Source organism: Gracilinanus agilis, chromosome 1, assembly GCF_016433145.1.
Source record: "Gracilinanus agilis isolate LMUSP501 chromosome 1, AgileGrace, whole genome shotgun sequence".
NCBI lineage: Eukaryota > Metazoa > Chordata > Mammalia > Didelphimorphia > Didelphidae > Gracilinanus > Gracilinanus agilis.
In genome coordinates, this window is record NC_058130.1 from 423,460,352 (window position 1) to 423,483,688 (window position 23,337).

At 37.4% G+C, this 23,337-nt stretch overlaps 1 protein-coding gene across 1 annotated transcript in view; it reads left to right on the forward strand.

The window, feature by feature from the left end:
• AHRR (aryl-hydrocarbon receptor repressor) overlaps positions 1-17,972 on the forward strand; it is a 55,673-nt gene extending 37,701 nt beyond the window's left edge. Inside the window, exons 5-8 of the mRNA XM_044681749.1 lie at positions 1,277-1,476; positions 13,929-13,987; positions 14,435-14,576; positions 16,859-17,972. Coding sequence (XP_044537684.1) covers positions 1,277-1,476; positions 13,929-13,987; positions 14,435-14,576; positions 16,859-17,972 — 1,515 coding nt within the window. The remainder of the gene's footprint in view (positions 1-1,276; positions 1,477-13,928; positions 13,988-14,434; positions 14,577-16,858) is intronic.
• The last annotated feature ends 5,365 nt before the right edge of the window (positions 17,973-23,337 follow it).

Consider the following 23,337-nt stretch of genomic DNA (forward strand, 5'->3'; position numbering starts at 1 on the left):
AAAGTGATGATCTTGTATTCATATTCTTTAACAGTTAATAGCTCATAGGAAGGGGCAGCTAGGTGAATAGAGTGCCAGGTCTGGATTTGGGAGCATCAGGGTTCAAATCTGGACTCAGATACTTCTTACCTGTGTAACCCCAGGCAAGTTGTTTAACTGTAATTGCCTAGTCCTTACCACTCTTCTGCCTGTGAATTGATCCTTAGCATTGATTCCAAGACAGAATGTAAGGATTAAAAAAAATGTTTTAAAAGAAAGAGATGTTTGAATTGATGGCCATTTGTAAAGTTATGTCAATTCAACAAATATTTAGGAAGCACTTACTATATTCAAAATCCTATGCTAAGTGCTAGGGATTAAAAAATGAAAATCCCTGACTAGGGATTCAGGCTCAGATCTCTGGCTTCATAAAGAGGCATTGTTGCATAATGGATAGGATACTAGACTTGGAGTTAAGAAGACCCAAGTTCAAATCTCACCTAGGATACTTATTATCTATGTGACCTTGGGCAAGTCATTTAATTCCTATATATACCTACATACATGTTAACAAAAATTAAATATTTATGCACATGCAAGATATATATACACACTATATATAAGATATATGTATATCTTTACATACATACAGACACATACATTTATCTTGTGTGTAGATTGTTGTTTGTGTGTTATTCCTCTCATTAGAGTATGAACCTCTTGAGAGCAGAGATTATCTTTTGCCTTTTCTTCATATCCTCTGGCACTTAATGCAGTACTTGGCACATATGTTGCACTTACTAAAAATACTTTTTGACTTAACTTCTCTGCCTCAGGTTCCTGATCTATAAAATGAGGGGCTTGAATTTAATGGCCTTTTCTACTTCTGTGCCTATTATCCTATATGCTATGGAGAAGTTAGTCCTTATCTCAAGTCATACTTAAAGAGCAGGGAGGTACAGATACTTATCCCTGTGAGCTGAAAGCATTAAGGACATCTGCAGAGAAGTCTGTGAAACCATCCAGTATGTATTACAAAAACTACATATCCCTGGCAAAACAATCCTGAATGAATGTAGTTTGAGCATATTGGCTGAACATATTGCCACTAGCATTTCCTGTGGATCTCTGAAGGGAAACAGAGTTAATTCAATGAGCTTCCTTTCCATTCTCTGTTTAAAGATAACCATTTAACCAGTAACTTAATATCAAATGAGTGTGTTCTGTAATTCAGTCTTGTAGCAATCTCTATATTGAATGTTGCCTGACTGTTTCTTATTTCTTTCCCATATACTAGACAATGCAGTTTCAAGGAAAACTCAAGTTTCTGTTTGGACAAAAGAAAAAGACGCCATCAGGAACACTCCTGCCTCCTCAGCTTTCGTTGTTTTGTGTGGTGGTGCCAATCCTTCTCCCTTCTGTGACAGAAATGAAAATGAAAAATGTGCTTCTGAGAGCCAAGCAGAAAGCTGATGTGGCAGCCTCCACAGATGCCAAGTAAATGCCAATTTATTCTCCCTTTTATTTTTTAAACTTGTGCCTTTCATCTTAGAATCAATACCAAGTTTCAGTGCCAAGGTGAAAAAGCAGTGAAGACTAGGCAATTGAAGTTAAGGGACTTGCCCAAGAATACCCCTAGGAAGTATCTGAAGCCAGATTTCAACCTGGGATCTCCCAGCTCTAGGTCTGACTCTCAATCCATTGAGCCACCTAGAGCCCCACACAATTTATTCTTTATTATCATCAATAGCAGTAAATGGTGTTTAAGTCCTGAAATATGTGGAAGAATGCATTTTTTATGGTCCTATGAAGAAATATTTTGACCTATTAACCTATTTCTTCAGTCTTTCTCAAGATTTTGGGTATATCCCTTTCTCATTTTCAACAAGAAGTCAAAAGATAAATTTGAGTAGTTGTGAAGTAAATAAGTAAGTTGGGAAAAAGAAAACGATCACTCCATGTTTGGTTCAAGACTGTTAGAGATTGTGTTATTTAATAAACCGTTTTGCTCATGGAAAGTCTGTGGCCAACAGTTTCCCCTGCTTTTCATAGAGTGCTGCCTAAAGAAATGCTCAATTCATTTAAAAAAATGAAATTCTGCAGCAATGAAAATGACAGAAATCGTTTTGAATTATGGCCTTCTATTGCAGTTGATGTCAAACTTAGAAATAGGGGCAGGAATTTGTATATAAGGATCACTGCAGTCTGCCCTCTATGTTTTATTGAACCTGTATGTATTTTGTTAAATATTTCCCAATTACATTTTAATCTAGTTATAGCACCTCTCAGGAGATATGCCTTGGGCTGAGTGTAGAATTCCTCAGGCCCTTGTGGGTCACTCCCTGAGTTTTCTTCCTACAGGCTCTAAATCCAACTTAATTTTGATTGAACTTTCCCTTTGTGGTGATTTTCAAATTTGGGGAACTGAGTCCAAAAGTTAGATTGTCTACTAACTCTGAAGCTTGATATGAATGTGGAGGGAGCAGTTATAGAGGTAAAGCACTAGGCTTGGAATCCCCAACCTCATCGACCCCACACTAATCCTACAAGGAATTTTTCTATTAAAGTGAATAGAACTAGTCACAATCCATTCTCATTTCCTCAAAGCCTTTTTTGGATTCCTTACCAATCATGAAAGTAGCCAGATACCCAAAAAGAATTCATGGAGGAGGACATAATAGGAATGAGGTAGTGAAAGAAATCTTCCATACTCTTCCTCTTTCTTCTAGTACCATTATGTTTAGTTCTTTTGACTTTGCTTTATTAATTTTTGCTGTCTTGTGAGATCATTAGCTTCTACTTGCCCAAGTCTAGTCTTTAAAGACTGGTTTTCAGCTATGATCTTTTGATTTTCTTTTCCAGTTTGTTCTATCCTGGTTTCATGGCTTCCAGTAGGTCAAATCTGGTCTCTAATTAGCTTATCATTTCATTTGATTTCTGGGCTTCTTTTTCCAAGTGGGAGATTCTGTCTTTCAAACTGTTATTTTCTTTTTGAATTATTTCCCATTTTTCTTGCCATTTTTTTCTATCTTTCTTACTTCATTCTCAAATTCCAATTTGAGTTTCTGGAGCGCTTATAACCAATTTTCATTTTTGCGGGGGAAAAGTTTGGATGTGTTTGCTTGTTTGTCACTCTCTGCTGTCCTTCTGTCTCCTCTGTAGTCTGCTGTTTTTTGCTATAGAAGTTATTCAGGGTCAGAGTTGTTTTGTTTTGTTTTTTGTAGTTGTAGATTGTGGTTCTTGGGTGTTGGTGGCCATTGCTGTGTTAGTTTTTTCTTCCCTTTCCAGTCAGAAGTCTGAGTGAAGATGGTAGGCAGGTCTCTGTGTATTGAGCTACAGAGTGGTTTTTGCCCTGAGGCTATTTTTCAGTCTCCCTCTGACTCTGGTGCCATAGGTAGAGTGGGGGAGGGGTGATCAGCTTGGCTTTGGTAGGTTTAATTTTACCCCCTTATAGCATGGAAATGCCCAAACCCTGCCTACTTTCAAGGCTGCACCCTACAGCAGAGCCCCTTTGTTTATCTGGTTTTGATTTTTGTCCTTTTGAGGCACTTTATATTGCTTGGTGGTGAGGAGAAGACCCTTGCTTCTACTCTGAGGCCATCTTAGCTTGGAAGTCCTGTGTTTAGTTCTAAAGGAAATCCATGGCTGTAAGGAAACTCTTTTGGCTTGGGGAGAGGGGATATCAGATGAGAGTGAAGTAGATTGGTGGGGAGAAGGCATGTGCTGCCCATGCTGTAGAAAGGAGCACATATCTCCCATGGAGTGCCCACTTCTTTTGCCCACTTCTAATCAGTAATTTAAGACATGAGAGAATAAAAAAATTTTTTTACTGGCCAAAAATTAAGGACAAATGAAAAAACAAAATAACAAACCAAGATGATAGGATCATAATCTGAGAGCTAGAAAGAACTGACTTCTTATTACAACCCTAACAGCATAACAGAGCTTACATGACTTGTCTGAGGTCACACAGGCGGTAAACATTAGAGCAAGATTTGAATCATAGGTTCTGACTCTGGAGTCAGTGTTCTTTCCATAGTATCATGCTATCTTCTATGTTCAGAGTTTAGGTACAAGGTTGGCATGTATCACTTGCACATTAGTTACTGTGTTTCTTGGGGACACATAACATTGAATGCATCCTAAAATCAACTTCACATGAATTCAGTTGAACTAGAAAAGAAATTAGTTACTGCAGTTCACAGATGGGAACATCTGGTAGTTCTCTATTTTAATTAAATTATTTTTGGTAACTAGGTGCTAAGCCAGTTATTTTTATCTGTTGAAAAACCAAATTTAAACAATTTTATGCCCTCTAAATGTAGGTGTTCTGGAACAAAACTCCAATTGCCTTAATAAATATTTATTAAATACTTCCTGTGTGCCAGGTGTTATGTTAAAGACTTTTCTACCAATGATACATGCTATTTGATGCATATCTCTCCATTTTCTTCTTTAAAATACTTAATTTTTCCTCACATTTTATGTTGATACAATTTTCAACACTCATTTTCTGACATTTTATGATCCTTGTTCTCTCCCCATTTTCTTTTTAAACCTGATTTCCTCGAGTTGGTAGATATCCTTTGATAAGGTTGTTGATTTCTCCACCTTCCAGAATTTATTTCTTTCACCCCCTTGGGTCTATATTGAGGAATACAGGACCTTGGATGAGCTATGGAAGGGTACCTATATTCTAAAATCCCCCCACTTCTATTTTTTCTTGTGAACTTCAGGTCTTTGCCTCCTTCCTCCTCAACTAGTTGGCTATGGGCCTGGAAAAGTTCTCTCTTTTCCTTCCTATTAGCTCTTAGAAAAGAAAGCTCTTCCTGCTCTAGCCTTCCAAGTTATCTCCTCCCTATGTTTTAGGCCTTTTAATTCTCTCACCTCACATCTGAAAATAACCATTCTCTCTCTCTCTCTCTCTCTCTCTCTCTCTCTCTCTCTTTCTTCTCCCTTTCTTGCTCATCTGTCTCTTCCTCCTTTCTGTATGATTTGCTTCAAGCCAAATTCACTTGGCCAGAAAGTAGTGGCTTACTTGGCCCATGCTAGCTCCCAGCTTTTCCTGCTGCCATAGGCTAAAATCAACCATGTGGCTCAGGACCTGGGAATAGATCTCCCTGGCTAAGTGGTGAACCCTGATTTTATTATGTTGTTCTTCCAACAGAAGACCTGTCAAGTCAGATTTCTTCTTGTATTGCCCCATCCCTTGTAAGTGGCCCACCCTAGAATGGGAAGCTGAGAAGGGAAATTTCCCTTAAAATTAATAGATATTGAATACCTGTCCCTTTTCTCCTCATGTTGAATACAACCACTTCACTACCCCCATTATACTTCATATGGTTCACATCCCCTCTCTTACCCTCCCCAGGGTGCATTTTACTAGCTTGCAGTAATTAGAAACAATCAGAAAACATTTTGAAGTAGACATTTCACATTAACAACATATCCTTCCCACCCAAAAGGGTAGGGCCTGGCATCAAAATCTGACACTAATAAATGTGGTTCCAGCCATATTCAGAGGAGCTGATACAAAATTGGCAGGCTCCATAGAGTTTCTTTGCCCCCATTTATTTCTGAATATTGTCAGATTATCTTAGGAAAATCTTTTTAACTATATGTAGTTATCTTTGTAGTCAGTAGCAGAATTAATTTCTTATAGCCATTGCCATGTTCAAATAATTCTTATTAGTGCAAATTGACTCTTTTAATCAACAATAAATGTTTAATGTTTAATTGTTTAGTCAATCATTTAATCAACAATCAATTAATCAGTGTTTAATTGACAAACATTTATTAAGTATCTATTATGTGAACATTTATTATCTATTATGTGCCAGGCATTGTGCTAAGCTCTGGGGATACTAAAAGAAGCAAAACATAGACCCTACCCTCAAGAAGTTTACAATCTAATGAGGGAAGCAACATGTAAACAAGCATATACTATGCAATAGGAAGTAAATAAGAGAGGTAAAGCATTAGAATTGAGAAGGATTATGGAAGACTTCCTGGAAAAAAGTGAGGTTTTAGTTGATACTTAAAGGAAGCCAAGGAGGTCAGCAGTAGGAGCCGAGGAAGGAGAACATTCCAGATGGGGGACAGCCAGAGAGAATGTCAAAAGCTGAGAGATGGAATATCTTGTTCATGGAATAGCCAGGAAGCCAGTATGATGGGGATTACTGGGGAGTAAAGTGAAAAAAGACTGGAAAGGTCAGAGTGGGGGCTAAATTACAAAGGTCTATGAATGCCAAACAGTGCATTTTGTATTGTATTATTCCTGGTGGCAATAGGGAGACCACTGGAGTTTGCATAGGGGTGTGACATGGTTGTATCTGCACTTTAGGAAAATCACTTTAGTGGCTGAATGGAGGATGGGGAGAGACTTGAGGAAAACAGACCAACCACCTATCTATTACAGTAATCCAGGTGTGAGGGGGTAGGGGCCTGTATTAGGGTGGTGGCAGTGTGAAATAAAAAATAAATATAGTAGATATGGTTGTAGGTGGTTTTCTAGATACTTAGATGAAATAGTCCTTAGAGCCAGTTATCTAAAGTCCTTTGGTTTGGGAAGACTTCCAGGGAGAAACTGACAAGTTACCATCGTGTTGTAAATCAGAGTTTTATTTAAACTAGGACAGGTAGGGGAAGGGGAATGGGATGATCTAACTGGCTCTTAAACTAATTCCTCCCACCAAAGTCCAATAGGATTGAAATAGATGTTAATTACACTAAATATCTATCTAATAAGCTGAAAGGTACACAGGTACACTGGGTCAACAAGGGAGATGGCTCACAAACAGTTGTCCTTTGGGGTTGGCAGGAGTCCAGTAGAATCACAACAGTAGCAGGTATAGATCCAAAAGGAAGGAGAGTAAGAATTTTACTCACACAGTCCACCTGTGGAGTTTAAACCAAATTCAACCACTTCCTAGAAGGTAAAAGGCTTGAAGGAGAAGTCCACATACAATGTCTCTTCCTCCAGAGAGCAAGTCCAGCACCCAACTGTCCTAGCAGAGCCACTGTCTCCACAGTTCTGGAATTCTTTCTCTGTCTCTGCCTTGGTACTTCCTGCTTTCTCTCTGATTTCCCTATAACAAGTGTGAGAGGAAAGAAAAGAAAGGGTAATATTTGGGGGAGCTGGCAAAGGCGAACTAGATGGGTCTTGGAAAAAGCTTGGATATGGGCTGTGAGAGGCTGTGAGGAGTTTAGGATGACTCTTAAGGTGTAAGCCTGAGGACTGAGAGGATTATGTCACCCTTAGTGGTAACTGGGAAGGTTGGGGTAGGCTTAAGGGGAAAGATGAGTCCTGTTTTGGACATATTGAATTTAAGATCTCTATTGGACCCGATTTGAGATGTTTGAGAGGTAGTTGGGGATGCAGGATTGGAGATTAGGAGAGATTGGGGCAGAATAGGTAGGTTTGAGAGTCATCAGCATGAGAGGGTAACTAAATCCAGGGGAGTTGATGAGATGATTGAATGAAGGAGTATAGAGAGAAGCCCTAGGTCTGAACCCTGAGGGCACCTGCAGTCAGAGGACATGACCTAGAGGAGGATCCAGTGAAGGAGACAGAGGAGTAGTCAGATGGGAAAAGAACCAGGAAAAAGTGATGCCCTTCAAATCTGGAGAGAAGAGAGTATCAAGGAGGAGGACAGAGGAATTAACAGTCTTAAAGACTGCAGAGAAATATAGGAAAATTAAGACTGAGAAAAAGCTATTGGATTTGACAATGAGGAGGTTATTAGTAGATGAAGAGAGCACAATCAGTAGAATGATAAAATTGGAAGCCAGATTGTAAGGGACTGAGAAGAGAGTGAGAAAAGGAAAAGTGGAGGCCCCTATTGTAGATGGACATTTTGGACATTTCAAAGAGATTATCTACACAAGGCAGAAGAGATAGAAAGATGCGTGTGGCGGGGTGTATATATTGTGGAATGGCTTTTTTTTCAAGGTAGGGGAGACATTGGTATGTTTGAGAGCAGTAGAGAATGAGCCAATAGGCAGGGAGTTTGAAAATAGTGGGAATGGCAGAGTGGAAAATCTGTTGGAGGAAATGGGATGGAATGGAATCACCTGAATAAGTAGAGGGCTTAGTCATGGTAAGGAATAAGGTCATTTCATCATGTGCAACAGGAATGGGGAGAAGAAAGTGGTAGAAGGTCTCCCAGGGATGGAAGCTGAAGAAGGGGAAGGGGAGAGCTTTGACAGAATGGCCTCATTTTTTTCTTTATAAAAAAAAAAAAAGTCTGGTCAAGCCCATAAATTAAATGGCTGTGGGTTAATTCTGCATTACATGGATAAGTATTTCCAGGCTGATATTTGAAATATAGTACTTATTCGTCAAAGTAGTATTTCCCTACTATGTAGAGAGGCAAATAGTAAGACAGGATGAACCCAGACATATTTGAGGTTTGGCTCACACTTTTTATTGTATTATGAATTCAGAGCTCTAAAGCATATTGGGCCAAACGCTTTCCCTTTACCGTTTGCAGCTACAGATTACAAAAAGGTTTTTTAATCTCTCAACCTCTTCTTCCTTTTGTTTCATGAGGATTTCCATATAGCAATAACAAAGAGAGGCAGCACAAGATGTTAACTGGGCAAGCCTACTAAGAAGTGGGTTCAAATCATGTTTCTGAACTATACTAATTCCGTGACCCTGGCTAGATAAATCACTTAATCCCTTAGAGCTTCAGGCAAGCACAATGCTGGCTGATCTGCTTTGATGGAGGGAATTTCCTCACCAGGAGTTCCAGGTCCCAGATAAAATCACAAATTCAGAACAATAACCAAAAAGAACCCAACTGTGAACCTGGGTACTTTGATTAGGAAAATCTACCTTAATTTTTTTTCTGTAGCCCCTGTCTGTATATAAATTAAAAGTGGGAGGTTAGGAAAAACCCAGGTTGAATTCAGAACATGGACCTGAGAAGCTCAAAGGGGGTCAGAGTCGGAAATTCGTTTTACCTAATTTCACCATTAGGACTTTCTAATCCTACCATACAAGACTGTGTTGATTATTATATTTTGTGTATATAAATTAATATATATGAATGTGTTGATATATATTCATATACTTGTGTATATAAACATGTGTATATGTATATAAACACATATATTTATGTGTATAAACATGTATATCATATATAAGCATATGTGTGTATATACCCATGCAAATATATACATATACACTTTTGTTTATACATAAACTGGCTTGTGTTTATGCATGTACATATACATAATGACTTTTCCCTTAAAATATACAGTGGAGGGGGCAGTCAGACCCAGAGATGAGAGATCCTGGGTTCAAATCTGGTCTCAGACGCTTCCTAGCTGTGTAATCCTGGGCAAGTCACTTAACTCTCATTGCCTAGCCCCTATTGTTCTTTTGCCTCAGAATCAATAAACAGTATTGATTCTTAAAAAAAAAATACAGTGGAATATGATAGAAAGGGCACATAATTTAGAATATGAAAACCTAGGTTCAAGTCCTAGACACTCAGTTCATAACCATTGTGTCTGTGGGAAAATCATTCAAACCCTCTTGAATCTTAATTTCTTTATCTGTAGAATGAAAATAAAATTTTTAATAACAACCTCACTGAGCTATTGGGGGGGAAGTGTTTCCCCAACTATTGATGTATTTCCCTTTAAAAACAAAATTCATAGAGTTCCTGGTTGTATCTTGGTAGGTCTACTCCCAAGTGTTTTCCACATTCTGTAGTTGTTTAAAGTAGAATTTCTTTTTCTCTATTTTCCTGCTGAATTTGGTGAGTAATATACAGAATGTTCAAGATTTGTGTAGCTTTATTTTATATCCTGCAATTTTGCTAAAGTTCTCAGTTCGATTAATTTTTAAGTTGATTGAGTAATTTATCATATCATTTACAAAAAAGTGATAATTTGGTTGAGCAAATTGCTTCTAAAAACATGAATATAAATCTCAGGGTTCCTCATCCTCCTTTTCCTTGAACACCTTGTTTTCCTTTTTTTTCCTAATCTACAATCAAGGGGCAGCTGGGTAGCTCAGTGGATTGAGAGTCAGACCTAGAGATAGGAGGTCCTAGGTTCAAATCTGGCCTCAGACACTTCCCAGCTGTGTGACCCTGGGCAAGTCACTTGACCCCCGTTGCCCACCCTTACCACTCTTCCACCTAGAAGCCAATACAAAGTTAAGGGTTTAAAAAAAAAAAAAAAAAAGGTTTGTTTTTTTTTTAAAGTAAAAACAACCCTAATCTACAATCAATTTTTTTCTTTCTGATGGCAATGCAGTCAAGGACAGTGCTCAGAACCTGAAGTCATTCCTTATATGGGTTGTACTGCAGTGTAATCCAGGGCAAAGTAGTAGTTCTATAGGATCTTTTGGAAATTTTGCACAGACTTGGCCAGCTAGAATACAGATCATGGAAAGCTTCATGCTTCTGACACCAAATTTAAAAATCTGGAATATCTTCTTCTGATTCTCCTCCATTCTGAGTACATTTCCCCTTTTTGTATTCCACAGGAATTTACTGTAGGCCTTTTCTCCCAGTCAGGCATCCTAAGCCAATTTTCAGCTTTTAAACATTCACTTTGTAGAGTTTATAGGTATGGGTGATTTTTGTTTATAACATGATTTCACTGGCCAGGTATTTTCTTTGGTGATACTCTTTCTACATAGTAAAGTAGAAATAAAATTAGCCTGAAAGTAAAGAAGCCAGAGTTCTAGCCCTGGCCCTGCCACTAATTAGTTTTGTGCAAACTGTTTTGCCTGTTTATGCCTTAGTTTCCCCATCTGTAAAATGAGAGGGTTGGACCCTGATGTTTTATGGAATAGGGCCTACACCAGTAATTTCATTGGCATGGGGAATGTACAGGTGAGAAAAATTCCCTCTACCAATGGAAGTCAACTTCTCTTCAGTTTATAATTTTGGATTCCTAGAGTTCTGAGATTTGCCCAGTCTCACACAGCCAGCATGTATCTTGTAGTAGTCATCTTGCACTAGCCACACCAACAGAAAGCTGTTGTGATGAAAAATAAAGAACAAAAAAAATCCAAATCATAGTATGCTATAAATATGAGCTAATTTTGATATTCCTATCATAAATGTGAATCCTGCTACCCACTTCACTAAGTGTTTCAAGAGATGACTCAGTGTGCTAGCTCTCTGGTTTCTTCTGTATGCTCGTTTTCTGAGTTTTTTCTTTAGTACCTTTCAGTTTCTCAGTTTTCACCCCAGTAATTTTCTATTTGCATTATTAGCTCTCCTTCCTCCGTGAAACTATTTTCCAGAACCACTAATTTGGAAACTTGGAAGAATCTGAAACCAATAATCAAAGTTAAAACCTTGGTGATTATTTGGTTTTTGCCTTCAGGCAGCTCACCCATTTCAAGCACATCTGCATTTATTGTACCTAGACTCTTGAGTCATATTTATAGTTTGGAAATCACTGACATTGTTTTTCAGACTTTATATACCCGGGTGAATCTGGTCATCTTTCTTTTTCTTTGCATTTTCTCTTTTAAAAAATTGTGTCCCAAATTTTCTTGTCTCCAGGCCCCCCTCTCCCAGCCATTGTGAAGGAAAGCAATATGATATCAATTATACATGTAAAGTCATGCAAAACATATTTCCATATTAGCCTTGTTGCAAAAAAAGTAAGGAAAATAAAGAAAATGAAAAAAATATGCTTCAATCTGCACCCAGAGTTCATCAGTTCTCTCTCTCTAGAGGTAGATAGCATTTTTCATCATGAATCCTTTGGAGTTTTCTTGTATCATTGTATTGATTAGGATTGCTAAGTCATTCACATTTAATAACTGTACATTATTTCTGTTAATATATACAGTGGTCTCTTGGTTCTGCTCACTTCACTTTGTATCAGTTCATATAAGACTTTCCAAGTTTTTCTGAGACAGTCCTGCACATCATTTTTTATAACACCTAGTATTACATGACAATCACATATCACAGCTTGTTCAGCCATTCCCCAATAATGGTTGACCCCTCAATTTCCAGTTCCTTCTGACCATCTTCCTTGACATTGCCATTGTTATATGGTCAAAACTGGGGACACTGTCAAAGCCAAAGTCCTGCCATTTTAAGCCTGGAAGGATAGTTTTCATGGTGTGCTAATATCTTCCAAAGTGTTGAGCATGTCAACTTTTATTCTGGAATGCTGTCAGGGTTTCCCCTTTTGTCTGTTTTGCAAGTGACCTTCCAGTTCTGAGACTCTCAGAGAATAAGCTCAAGAATGCAAAGTCATTCTAAAGTAGAGCTCACACTTCACTGATTAGTTTTACCCGAAGATATAGCATTATAGCACAGGACAGTGGAGTGGCCTTTTAGTTGCTATCCCCTGGAAAAACACTGTGTGTTATACTAACATACAGACGAACCCCTCAATCATGTATCATTTTCTGAGAACACTTAAGGCATTATGATTCCAAGAAAGTCCTTTCTGACTTTCTTTTGCTTCTATTCTTTCCCTCTTCTTAATATACTTCACTAAGCTATTATTTTTTTTTTACCTTTTAAAATACTTTTCCTTATTTTTTTTCCTACTTCTTTTCCTAATTTGGCTGGTTATTATTTGACCTGGTTACTAACATTTCATTTTTCTGTCCTAACATGTGAAGGCTGTTGTGATGATCAAATGAAATTATGGCTGTGAAAACACGCTAAAAAGTCCACATAAATTTGTGCACGAAAAAATGTATATACATGTGTGCATTATATGTGTCAATGTGCATTGGTAGAGGGAGTTTCCACACTGTGAGTTGCTTGAGTTGATGGAATCACAAGATGTGGGGGAGGAATATGCTTATGCATGTATTATATATAGATATTTATATATCTCAAATATATACACATTTTATGTCAATATATAAATGCAAGGCATTAATTTTCAATTTGCTTATTATGTTTATATTTTATGCTTTTGGACATTTAATTCATCCTTTCCCTTTAATTTCTGTCTTTGCTTTTGGTTCCCTTCTATGGCTTTTTGTGTGAACTTGTATAGCCTAAGCACTCCCTTTTCTGCCTCCCTTATCCTTCTTAATCTCTCCATAGGTCAGGGTTAATTCCTCTCTACATGTTTTGCAGAAATATGGTTAGGAAGAACAACAAGGAATTCCTAATAAAAAAGTGCTCAACAAATGGTTAATATCTTTTTTCGTATCTTTCACCAATATTTTCCTTCCCACTCCCAATTTTGATATGTTTTTAAATTCTTTATTGCTGATTTTATCTTACCTTCTATCCTCCTTGCTCTTTAATTTTTTTTCAATTAGAAATTGAAATTATTCTCCCTTTACGTTTTTTTCCATTCTTCATAAACAAAATAAAGGAAATTCTCCAAAAAACTTCCACTTAAGAAACAAAAAATTGAACTTCACTGCCCTCCAGTGGATAGAACTGGATAAAATAAGACCATTTTAGAGAAAAACCGTGTAGGCCTAGTGGACAAAATCAGGAAAACCAGGGTTCATGTGCCAGCTGTGACACATAGTAATAAGTTACAAGATACTGACCTTTTCAGTGCTTTAGATGGCCATTTTAGATTGCAAGTTACAGAAAAGGTGCCAACCTACGTTGGAAAAGGAGGGATTTCCTCACATCGGGGTTCCCTATACCAATGAAATCACAATTCCAGCCCTCATTCTCCATCATATTCAACAAATAGTATTCTACTATGTGCAAGGCAGTGTGTACCCTTACGACCATTATTGTCTCCTCCTTTATGTGACCCAAATTAGCTGACTTGTCTAGAACATTCTACTCTTGAGATCAGAAAAGATGAATCCCCCCTTCTTTTTTCCCATGACCAATTGTCCAACTTTTTAAATCACTTTCAAAAAAGTAACCAAAAAAAGGCTCTTTTAGTTTTAATTGTCCCGCTGTGAATGTCTGCATTTGATATTTACTTTATTAACAAGTTGCTTCAATATTTTCTATTTTTCACAGAGCAAAAACTACAGCACTATGTGAATCTGAATTACAGGGAAGAACACATTTCCAAGGAGGTATAGTTTTTACAAATCCATTATTTTATTCTAGGAAAGAGAGCAAATATGTTTTAAATATATTTACCTTGACCTTTTTTGTAGCTGTGGAGGCTCCTTTACCGAGGACATTTATGCTATAGTTTTCTATAATCATTTTTTTACCATTGGGTAATAATTGCACAGAACTGGATTTTTTTGAGGGGGAGGGGTGAAAAGACAATGGTTCTATTTAAATTTCTAAGGGGCAGAGAGATTTCCTTCCCAGTCTTTGAAGTGGACAATTAATTTTTACTGCTATACAAAGTGGCCTTCGTATTTTTGAATAGCTTGTAAAGTCAATTAATATTAGAAATTAAGTGTATTTGTGATTGCCTAGATTATATGTATATGTGTGTGGGAGAATAGGGATTGCAATTAAGAAAAGAGTGCATGCAATGATATTTTCTTTCCTCTGAACTTTTATAGTAAAGAATAATGGAGAAAACGGTGTTTCTGTGTTCAAAGTACAAGCAAATGATGATCACTGGGTCTGGGTACAAGCCAACACTCAACTCCTCTACAGGAGTGGTTGTTCTGACTATCTCCTAACCTCACAGCCAGGGACAAAGTAAGTATGTTCAGGTCTCTTTAAGTAGACTAATTAGAACTGGTAGGTGTTTCCATGATTATCTCAGTGGGCTTCCTCTGCTCTGAATAGCTACACATACATTTATATTTCAGAGCCAAAAAAATCGTTAATGGATGAATGAATGAGTGATCTCTGAGTTTGACTAAGTCAGGAAAATGTAGAATGATTAATACATTCACTTGTCTTCCCAAAGGAAGATTTTTGTTTATTTAACAAAAACTTTCTGCCTTCATTACTGCCCTTGGAAAATGAATAGATTATATCCCTAGAGTGAAATTTGGGTGTATTTGCAGGAAGACAAACACATCTTCATTTACTCCTTTTTACATATTTCATTTGATTTTGGAGTATATTTTGTTTTTATTTCAAATTACTTTTGCATCCTAAATATCATATGAGATAAGTTATCAGTTTCAGGTATCAAAATATTCCACACTGAAAAATAGCCTTTCTGAAATTGTCTTAGCTATTAACAACTTTTGATTTTAGAATAACACTGTTTTTTGGTCAGTGTTCTGAGAATTTCCCCTCTTCTAGCTTCTTACCACTAATTCTGGATCTAATAAATGACAAGTGCTTGCATATTTTGCCAAGTGGCACTGACTATGCTATTAGCTTCCCATATAGAACAGAATTCTCTGCTAACTCACTGATGAACACATGAATATTGTTGACCAATGACAAACAATAGCAATAACAAAAAGGATAAGAACACTATCCTTTTATGTCTGGTAATGAATTTAAATTCAGGAAAGAAATAGTCACTTATATTTCTATTAAAACTGCAATTGTTTTTCCAATTCCTAGAACCAGCTACCAGCAAACCAACTAAAAGTCATTGGAAAAATATACTAAGAACCTGGGTTGAAGCAAGGACCCCTTTTTTTCTTACCCAATCTCATTTTTCCATTGTTGTCATATTTTCTGTGAATCCTTCAAATGGGACCCCAATGTGAGCACTATCCCTTTTAATAGCACCCAGAATGTTTGAGCACCATCTGCAACATGCTATTTTTCAGCTAGATTGATAATATGAAAATGTGCATTTTAATTGTGATGATGGAATTGGAGTTATCAGGCCTAGTTCTAGCATTTGACAAGATGAATATTTATTATTTATTGATTTCAAAATCAGTGATTCAGCAACAAATTTGTCAACTACAAATGAGGCATTATAATACAGGAGCCAACTTTGTAACTGATTTAGAATCAATCCATAAGCAGTTATTAATTGCTAACTATGTAGCAAGTGTTAAGCTAAGCACTGGGGATGCAAAAAAGGGGAAAAACTCAGCAAATAAATAGGTATGTATGTAATGTAGACTGAATTGTTTATGATATCATTCAGTTGTTTCAGTCATGTCTGACTCTGTGACCTTTTTTGAGGTTTTCTTGCAAAGCTACTAGACTGGTCTTATAATTTCCTTCTCCGGCTCATTTGACAGATGAGGAAACTGAGGTAGACAGGATTAAGTGACTTGTCCAGGATCACACAGTTAGTAAGAGGCTGGCTTTGAATCCAGATTTTCCTGACTCCAGGCTTGGTTCTCTATTCACTGTGCCACCTCCTTAGAAGGAAGTTAACCTTAGAAAAAAGGATCAAAGTGACATTTAAAAGTTGATGAAGTATGGGATGAAGACAGTACTTGGTTTAATACTTAATTACACTAGAATATAATGTGGTAATGTTAATGAAAGGCAACATTGACTATTGGAAAGGACACTGGTCTTGGAATCAGGAAGACTGAATTCAGTTCCTGCCTCTGATATATAAGAGATTTGGGATAGACAATTGGTTTAATCTCTTCCCTGGGTTACTCTTCCTAGAGAGGGTCCTAGGAAACTCTCTAAGACTATAAATTATAGAAGAGTTGCCAGGGTACACTGCAGAGGGATGTTGCATTCTTGGGAGTCAGTGAAATCACAGATTCTAAAAGGAACAAAAAAGTAGTAGAAAACAGTGCCTTATCTATAAATTGTTTCAGTTGTACGTCATAAAGTTTTATTCCTAATTTGACTGTAAGTTTTCTGTAGGTAAGTGCTTTGTGTAGCATTTCTTTATGATCCTAGAGTGGATCGAACAAAAGAAGTGCCAGATAAACTTCCAAAGATTAATTGATTAATATTGGGGCAATTATATAGCACACTTTGGTGCTTGGTATTCGATACCTGCACTTAAAAACAGTTTTAAAATCAGTAGAATCACAGCATTAACTGAATTCCTTTCTATCATCTAATGGCTTATTTCTTTCCATTTTTAGCAATAGGGAAGAGGAAGAACATCTGAAGATGGCAGGCAGCACAACCAGTGGAAAAGGACGAAGAGAAGCACTAATGTATAATTGTTCCATTGAAACACTGGGACCCATGAAGCATCTGAATTGGATGGCAGAAAAACATGATCAGGATGGTGTAAAACTGAAGCTTGAACCAAATAAAACTGACAAATGTTTTTTACAAGAAGAGGCCCTAAGTTCTTGCATGCCCTACCCAGGTGTCCAAAACACATGTAATACAAACAGTATTTCTGCCTTCAGAAGTTCATCCAATTCTCAACCTATGAATACGCCCCTAAGTGCCTACCCCAACCGAATAATCAGGCCTTTCTATAATGGAGATCAAGGTCATTTAAACCCTCCTTCCAGTTGCCATCCCCATCAAGGTGGGATCGAGAATTGCCAGTCTTGTCCAAGCTTTCAGCATCTCGCTGTGGGAAGCTATGCTTCAGAAAATGTTAAATTGCAAAGTGCATTGATACCCCCAGAAACTCTGTACAATCAAATGTTGCCTCTAGATATACCCATCAAAATGGAAAATGATTCTGATTCTGATAATGGAGTGGATGGCTACCCCATGTCACAAAACCAGGTGTGGCTAGGGGAAAGCAGTATGGTCAAGAGACATCTTCTTAGTTTCCCCAACAGAGTGCATTTTAAAACAGAACCAGATTTCACCGAGCACTTGTCACCTTGTGAAAACCCCAAGCACTATGCTTACCCCCCTCACCATGGACAGTGTGTTGTGAACGCTCATGCCAACAATAGAGCCATCGGTAGATCTGGTAAAGAGATCACACCGTTTTACTCACCCAACTGTGCCTATCTGGAACGCATGCATGGCCTACAAGACCCAGAATACTACAACCACCTGTATAGTCCCAGTTCAACAAATATGAAGGGACATAGCGAGCATCAGCCTTATAAGCTACAGTGTGATTTTAAAGCTCCGGGAATGGTCCAGATGATCAAACGTGAACCTTTGGATTCTCCTCCGTGGGCTAGTCATGGCCAAAGTGGTGTGCAAGTGATTTTTCCTAAAAATGCCTTATCAACCCTGATGCCTCATAAAACTACAGAATGCACATTCTTACAATAGCCTCATAGTCATTTCTAATATATTTTTTAAAAGCTCTGCCTATTTTCCAAAGTGGTGTCCAACATTTTCAAATGTATTCCCTCCAACTCATGGGTTGGCTTGAAATGTTTGTTCTGAGTTTGGAGGCCTGCCAAAGAGTGAATTTCCTTTATACAACATGCTTAGGTTGTCAGATTATATTTGAAGCCATTTTAAAAATGTGGTCTTCTTTGTAGTGTTGCACGATTTCAGCTCTGTTTGATGTCAGGATGCTAGGTGTTATGGAATTCCTAAATCTGTGTGGTCTTAAGCACAAAATATGTCCAATTATATCTCTGTTTCCTTTGAAGTATTAGAATTAGTTCTAAAATGATTAAGAGCTGGATATCTTCTACATGGCCTTGGTCTCTTCTGCACACATGCAACAAAGCCAACTCCGAGTTACCTCTGATGATCGAACAATGGCAGCATGGAAAATTGAATTAGATTTGAACTCTTCCCCCACTAACCTTTTCTAAGACATAAGAACATTTCATTGAGTTCACTGATTCTGTTTTCCTTTGTTTTTTTTCTACCCATCTCCTGGCAGCAACATCAGTTTAGTACCAAGAAAAAGTGAGCACAGAGAGAAGTAAAAGATTTGGATGGTTAAGACTAACTAGGTGGTGAGACCCTGAAGTATAGTTTACTATAATATAATAAAAAAATAACAGCCCTATTCTCAGAAATGATTTGTGATATGTGGAAGGATCAGCACTAGGTAAAAAGATATTAATGAGTAGTTGGTACACAGTCACTTTAAGCTTTCTGATTGTTTAAAGCCTATATGTTTTGTGACTAAAGAAAGACAACCAAGACTAAATGTTGCTTCAAGAAATCAAGGGCTTTTAGTGAATAGCTTTAAAAGGTATGAAATAGTGAGGTGCTTTTGCTTTTATTCATAATAGTTTGGGGGGAGGTATATGGGCATATGGAATTTGATTGTGTTTACTAATAGAATCTATTATGGAATGCTAAAATTTTGCATAGACTGCACAGCATAGTGGATAAAGGACCAGCCTAAGAGTCAGGAAGACCCGGGTTTAAGTTCTACTCCTGACCCATACTGTCAATCCAACCCTCAGTAAGCCATTTGAATCTTTGCGTTTCTCTAGTAAACTCCCTTAAGACTATAAATTATAAGCAAGTTGAAGATTTGCATCAATGGAGAGAGTTCCTTATTTAATCCTCTCCTTTTGATATTTTCAAATGAAAATGATCTTAGGAGGAAGAGCACAGAAAATCCTTAATATCATAAATATCCAAAGTGTTGTTGGATATATCGGTTGCCTAATCTTTTAGGAGTCTAATCCTAATCCAAAGAAGGGCTGTTAGAGATGGGATAAGATAATGAAATCTATGGGGTAGTATGCTCATTTTTCAATACTAAAAGATTCTCACCAGGCTCCATATTTGCTTGTGAGTTCAGAGTGCATACCAAGGACTCCTGCCACCAAATAGTAGGCCTAATGTGTGAAAAACAAAGATGGAAAATATTCAGCATGAAGAGATAACCAAAAAATGCGATGTGTTCATGTTTTCATTTTTTAAATATTATTGATCATGGATCATAGTTCTAGAATCTTTTGTTTCTCTTGTTCAGTCTTCCATTGGGGTCTGAATTCCTCAACTTTATGTAGTTGGAACACCCTATTCTTGAACATGTAACATTTACCCTTCATAAAAATATAGGGGATATAGCACTTTTATGATTAATTTTATTTTGAGATTGCATAAAACCCCTTTACGTAACTGAAACTGGGACAAGTTTCAAAACCAGGGAAGGAAAGTGGTCTAGAATGCCAATCAAATCCAAATCAGCTTCTATTCATTTTTTTTTGTTCCCTCAGATTACTTTTAGTGCTTGGCTACCATTTTGATGGTGATGATATTTATCTGAATGTATCTTCTAGCATAATTTAAAAAATTATCCTTTGCTTTTACAAGCTTTTGCAAAATCAGTCCCACAGACTAACTTCATGAGCTTTTATGTTGCGGTAGCCTCTGAAAGGCCAAATTTAGGTCTGCACTGGCCCCTTCCTATTCCCAGATCATTGGATCAGAGATTTTGAATGTGAAAGGTCCTTATAACGTTCAAATAGATTTTAAATAGGTTCTTTGAGCCCACATCAGTACATTTCCTACTATATCACAATCTCCTTTTTTTCAGGGAAGTTTTGCCCCTAATGGGAATATTAAGCTTCTCTCAGGGATGTAGGCTATGAGAAAGAGAATTTCTTTCCCCTGTTACTAGTGACACCAGACTGTAGGACAGCAGAAGCTATGAGTGAGTGCTGATGGCTATTCTTCCTCTTGTTTGCCAAAGGTCTTCCTAGCACCGTTCTGACAGTTTTGTTAATTCAGGTCCCCAAGGCCAACAGAGTGTATTGAGGAAAGGCTCTCTACCATAAATTTCTCCTATGATTACTTGTCTTAATATCATATCTAACATCTTCCTTTTGGGTCTTATTTTCTCCTTTTGGTATTTTCAAATGAAAATGATCCTAGGAGGAGTAGCACAGAAAATCCCATATATCTTAATTTTAATGTACATATCATATTACTTTCCTTTGTATCTCACAGACCAAGGCAGCCATGAAGTATTAGGAACCTGGGGAGAGGAAGAAATGCTCAAGTGAGGGCTTAGGTGGAGATGAAAAGAAAAGGGAACAGAAATGGGATAAAAAGAGAAGCTTCCTAGTCTAACACTTTACCTAAGGTCAGTCTTGCATTCCCCTCTTTCTTTACTTATTGTGATTACAAATTAGACTGTCCTGGAAATCTTTTGATCCCATACATAGAGTATAGTCAGAATGGTACTCGGGGTGCTGAGTGGCAAAAAATAGTTTGGGTTTAAGTGGCAGAGACTCCATTTTTGGATTTGAAGAACTTTCTAACAATTAGAACTCTCCAAAAGTGGAATAGGAGGTCCCTAGAAGCAGAAATTTTCCTTCCATTTAAGAGACTTCAAGTGAAGGCCAGATGGTCATTTGTGAGGAATAAATCCTTTTTTGATATGAATTAATCTAGATGGTCTCTAAGCTTCCTTCCAGCTCTAGGATTTGATGATCCTGTGTTCTAATTCACATTCTTTTGCATACAGAACCTAGTTCTGGATCTTTCCAGTTGGCTAGGCCCAAATCATAACTACACTTTCTTTTCAAAATGGTATTTGAACTTGAATATCCTATATTTACCTACCACCTGGATTTTCCTCTCCTTGTTCCTGGCTGCCACAGTTCTTACATGATTTATCTAATGATTCTCCTGTCCATGCAATGTAAGGCTATAAGCCTTCCTTCATAGTTGTAATCTGACACAAATGAGCTAACAGATATGAAAGCTCTTTGAAAAGTAAAAAATAGAGCAAAAGTACAAAGTATTATTAGTGCTTTGGAATACTTAGGAATAATGTGAACCACAATATGCTGTACTTAGCAGGGGAAGTGGAATTACTTTCAGAAAATTCATTTCAAATTTTTAGGCTGCAACAAGGTACTTCAAAACATCTGAAATCTTAACCCCAGAACAAAAAGTTTGCTATTGAGTGAAACATATGTTTCTGCAGCCTAGGTAATAATCAACCCTCTTGGCCAGGGCAACCAAAGAAGATGCTCACTGAGAAAAGCCTCTCTCAAAGGAAGCTGACATTTTCAGTTTAATGCACTTTGTTCTATGAACTACAGCCCAGCTTTAAAGACTGGAATCTGGAAGATAAAAATTGGTCATTTCTGCTTTCAAAAATGTATTTTCTATGGTGCCAGTTACAGGTTTTTCTTTTCCTGTTTTATATCATTTTTACAACACATGGCTAAAAAAATAGAATTATAATCAATAGTAATAGTAATGAGGCAATGAGATGAAGAAAGGAGATCACTAATGTGTATTTTCTGTTTTATCAGTTTCTTTAGAAGGAAAGCAGTTTTATGATAAAGGCTATTATTTTTTGCTCAATTTTTTTAAAACTGGTGCACTATAATGTAACTTTTTGTAGTATTTGCCACTGCCTTTAGAAAAAGCTTCCAATTGTATTTCTGAAACTGATTTGCATTTAATTCTTAATGCCAATGTAAAATAAAACTTTTGTTAATATGTTTACCTAAAATGGAAATATATAAATAATTTTTCAAAAAGATCCATTTAGTTTCTTTTTTTAAAAGCGTTTGTTGAGTGATTGAAGGACCAAAATAGCCTCCAAGTACTAAATAGCATATGTAGTAACTTCAGAAGTGCTGTCACTAAAGGCATTGATGAGCTGGGAGCCCATGGGGGTGGGACCAGAACAGTAAAGGCCCCTAGAGACTTTGCCATATGTTGAAGCATCTGGAGTTATTTAGTCTGGAGAGCAGAAGACTTAGTGATGACATGATAGCTGTCTTCAGATATTTGAAGGGCTGTATGTGGAAAGGATTCTCTTTGGCCCTAGAAGGCAGAACTAGGAAGAGTGGATAGAAATTGCAGAAAGGCAAAACAAAACTCAATGTAGGGGGAATTGAAAATTTGAGCTATTCAGAAATGGAATGGGCTGCTAATGGAGTGAGGGCTGGATGACCACTTGTTAGGGAGAGTATAGAGGGATTCTTGATCAGATTTGGGTTGGAGTAGAGCAGGATTTCTTATCATGTGTGTGTGTGTGTGTGTGTGTGTGTGTGTGTGTGTGTGTGTGTGTGTGTCATGGACCTCTTTGTCAGTCAAGTGAAATCTTTAGGTGCCTTAGAATAGGTTTTTAAATGCATAAAATCACATAAGTTTGGGAAGAAAACTGATTATATTGAAATTTGGTCATCAAAACATTAAAAAATGGAGGGGGCAGCTGGGTAGCTCAGTGGATTGAGAGCCAGACCTAGAGACAGGAGGTCCTAGGTTCAAATCTGGCCTCAGACACTTCCCAGCTGTGTGACCCTGGGCAAGTCACTTGACCCCCCATTGCCTAGCCTTTACCACTCTTATGCCTTGGAACCAATACCCAGAATTGATTCCAAGATGGAAGGTAGGGGTTTTAAAAAAAACATTAAAAAATGAATTCACAAACTCAGGTAGCCTTTCAAATTCTGTGTTTCTGAAATTCACAATAATTGGCTATTTAACTATGCAATTTAGTTATCATTGTCTTCTCTCCACAGTTAATCTGGGAAAAGAGAATAGTGGTTATAGAATCAATGGCTATCTTAATATAACGGAAAGAGCACTGGGCAAGAAGTCAAGGGAGCTTAATTCTGTGGCTAACTCCGAAACTGTCAAATGACTGGGCAATTATCTAATCTCTTGGAGTCTGTTTCCTCAGCGATAAAATAAAGATAATAATACCTACCCTACCCACCTCCCAGGGGAGTTTGAGTTTTTATTA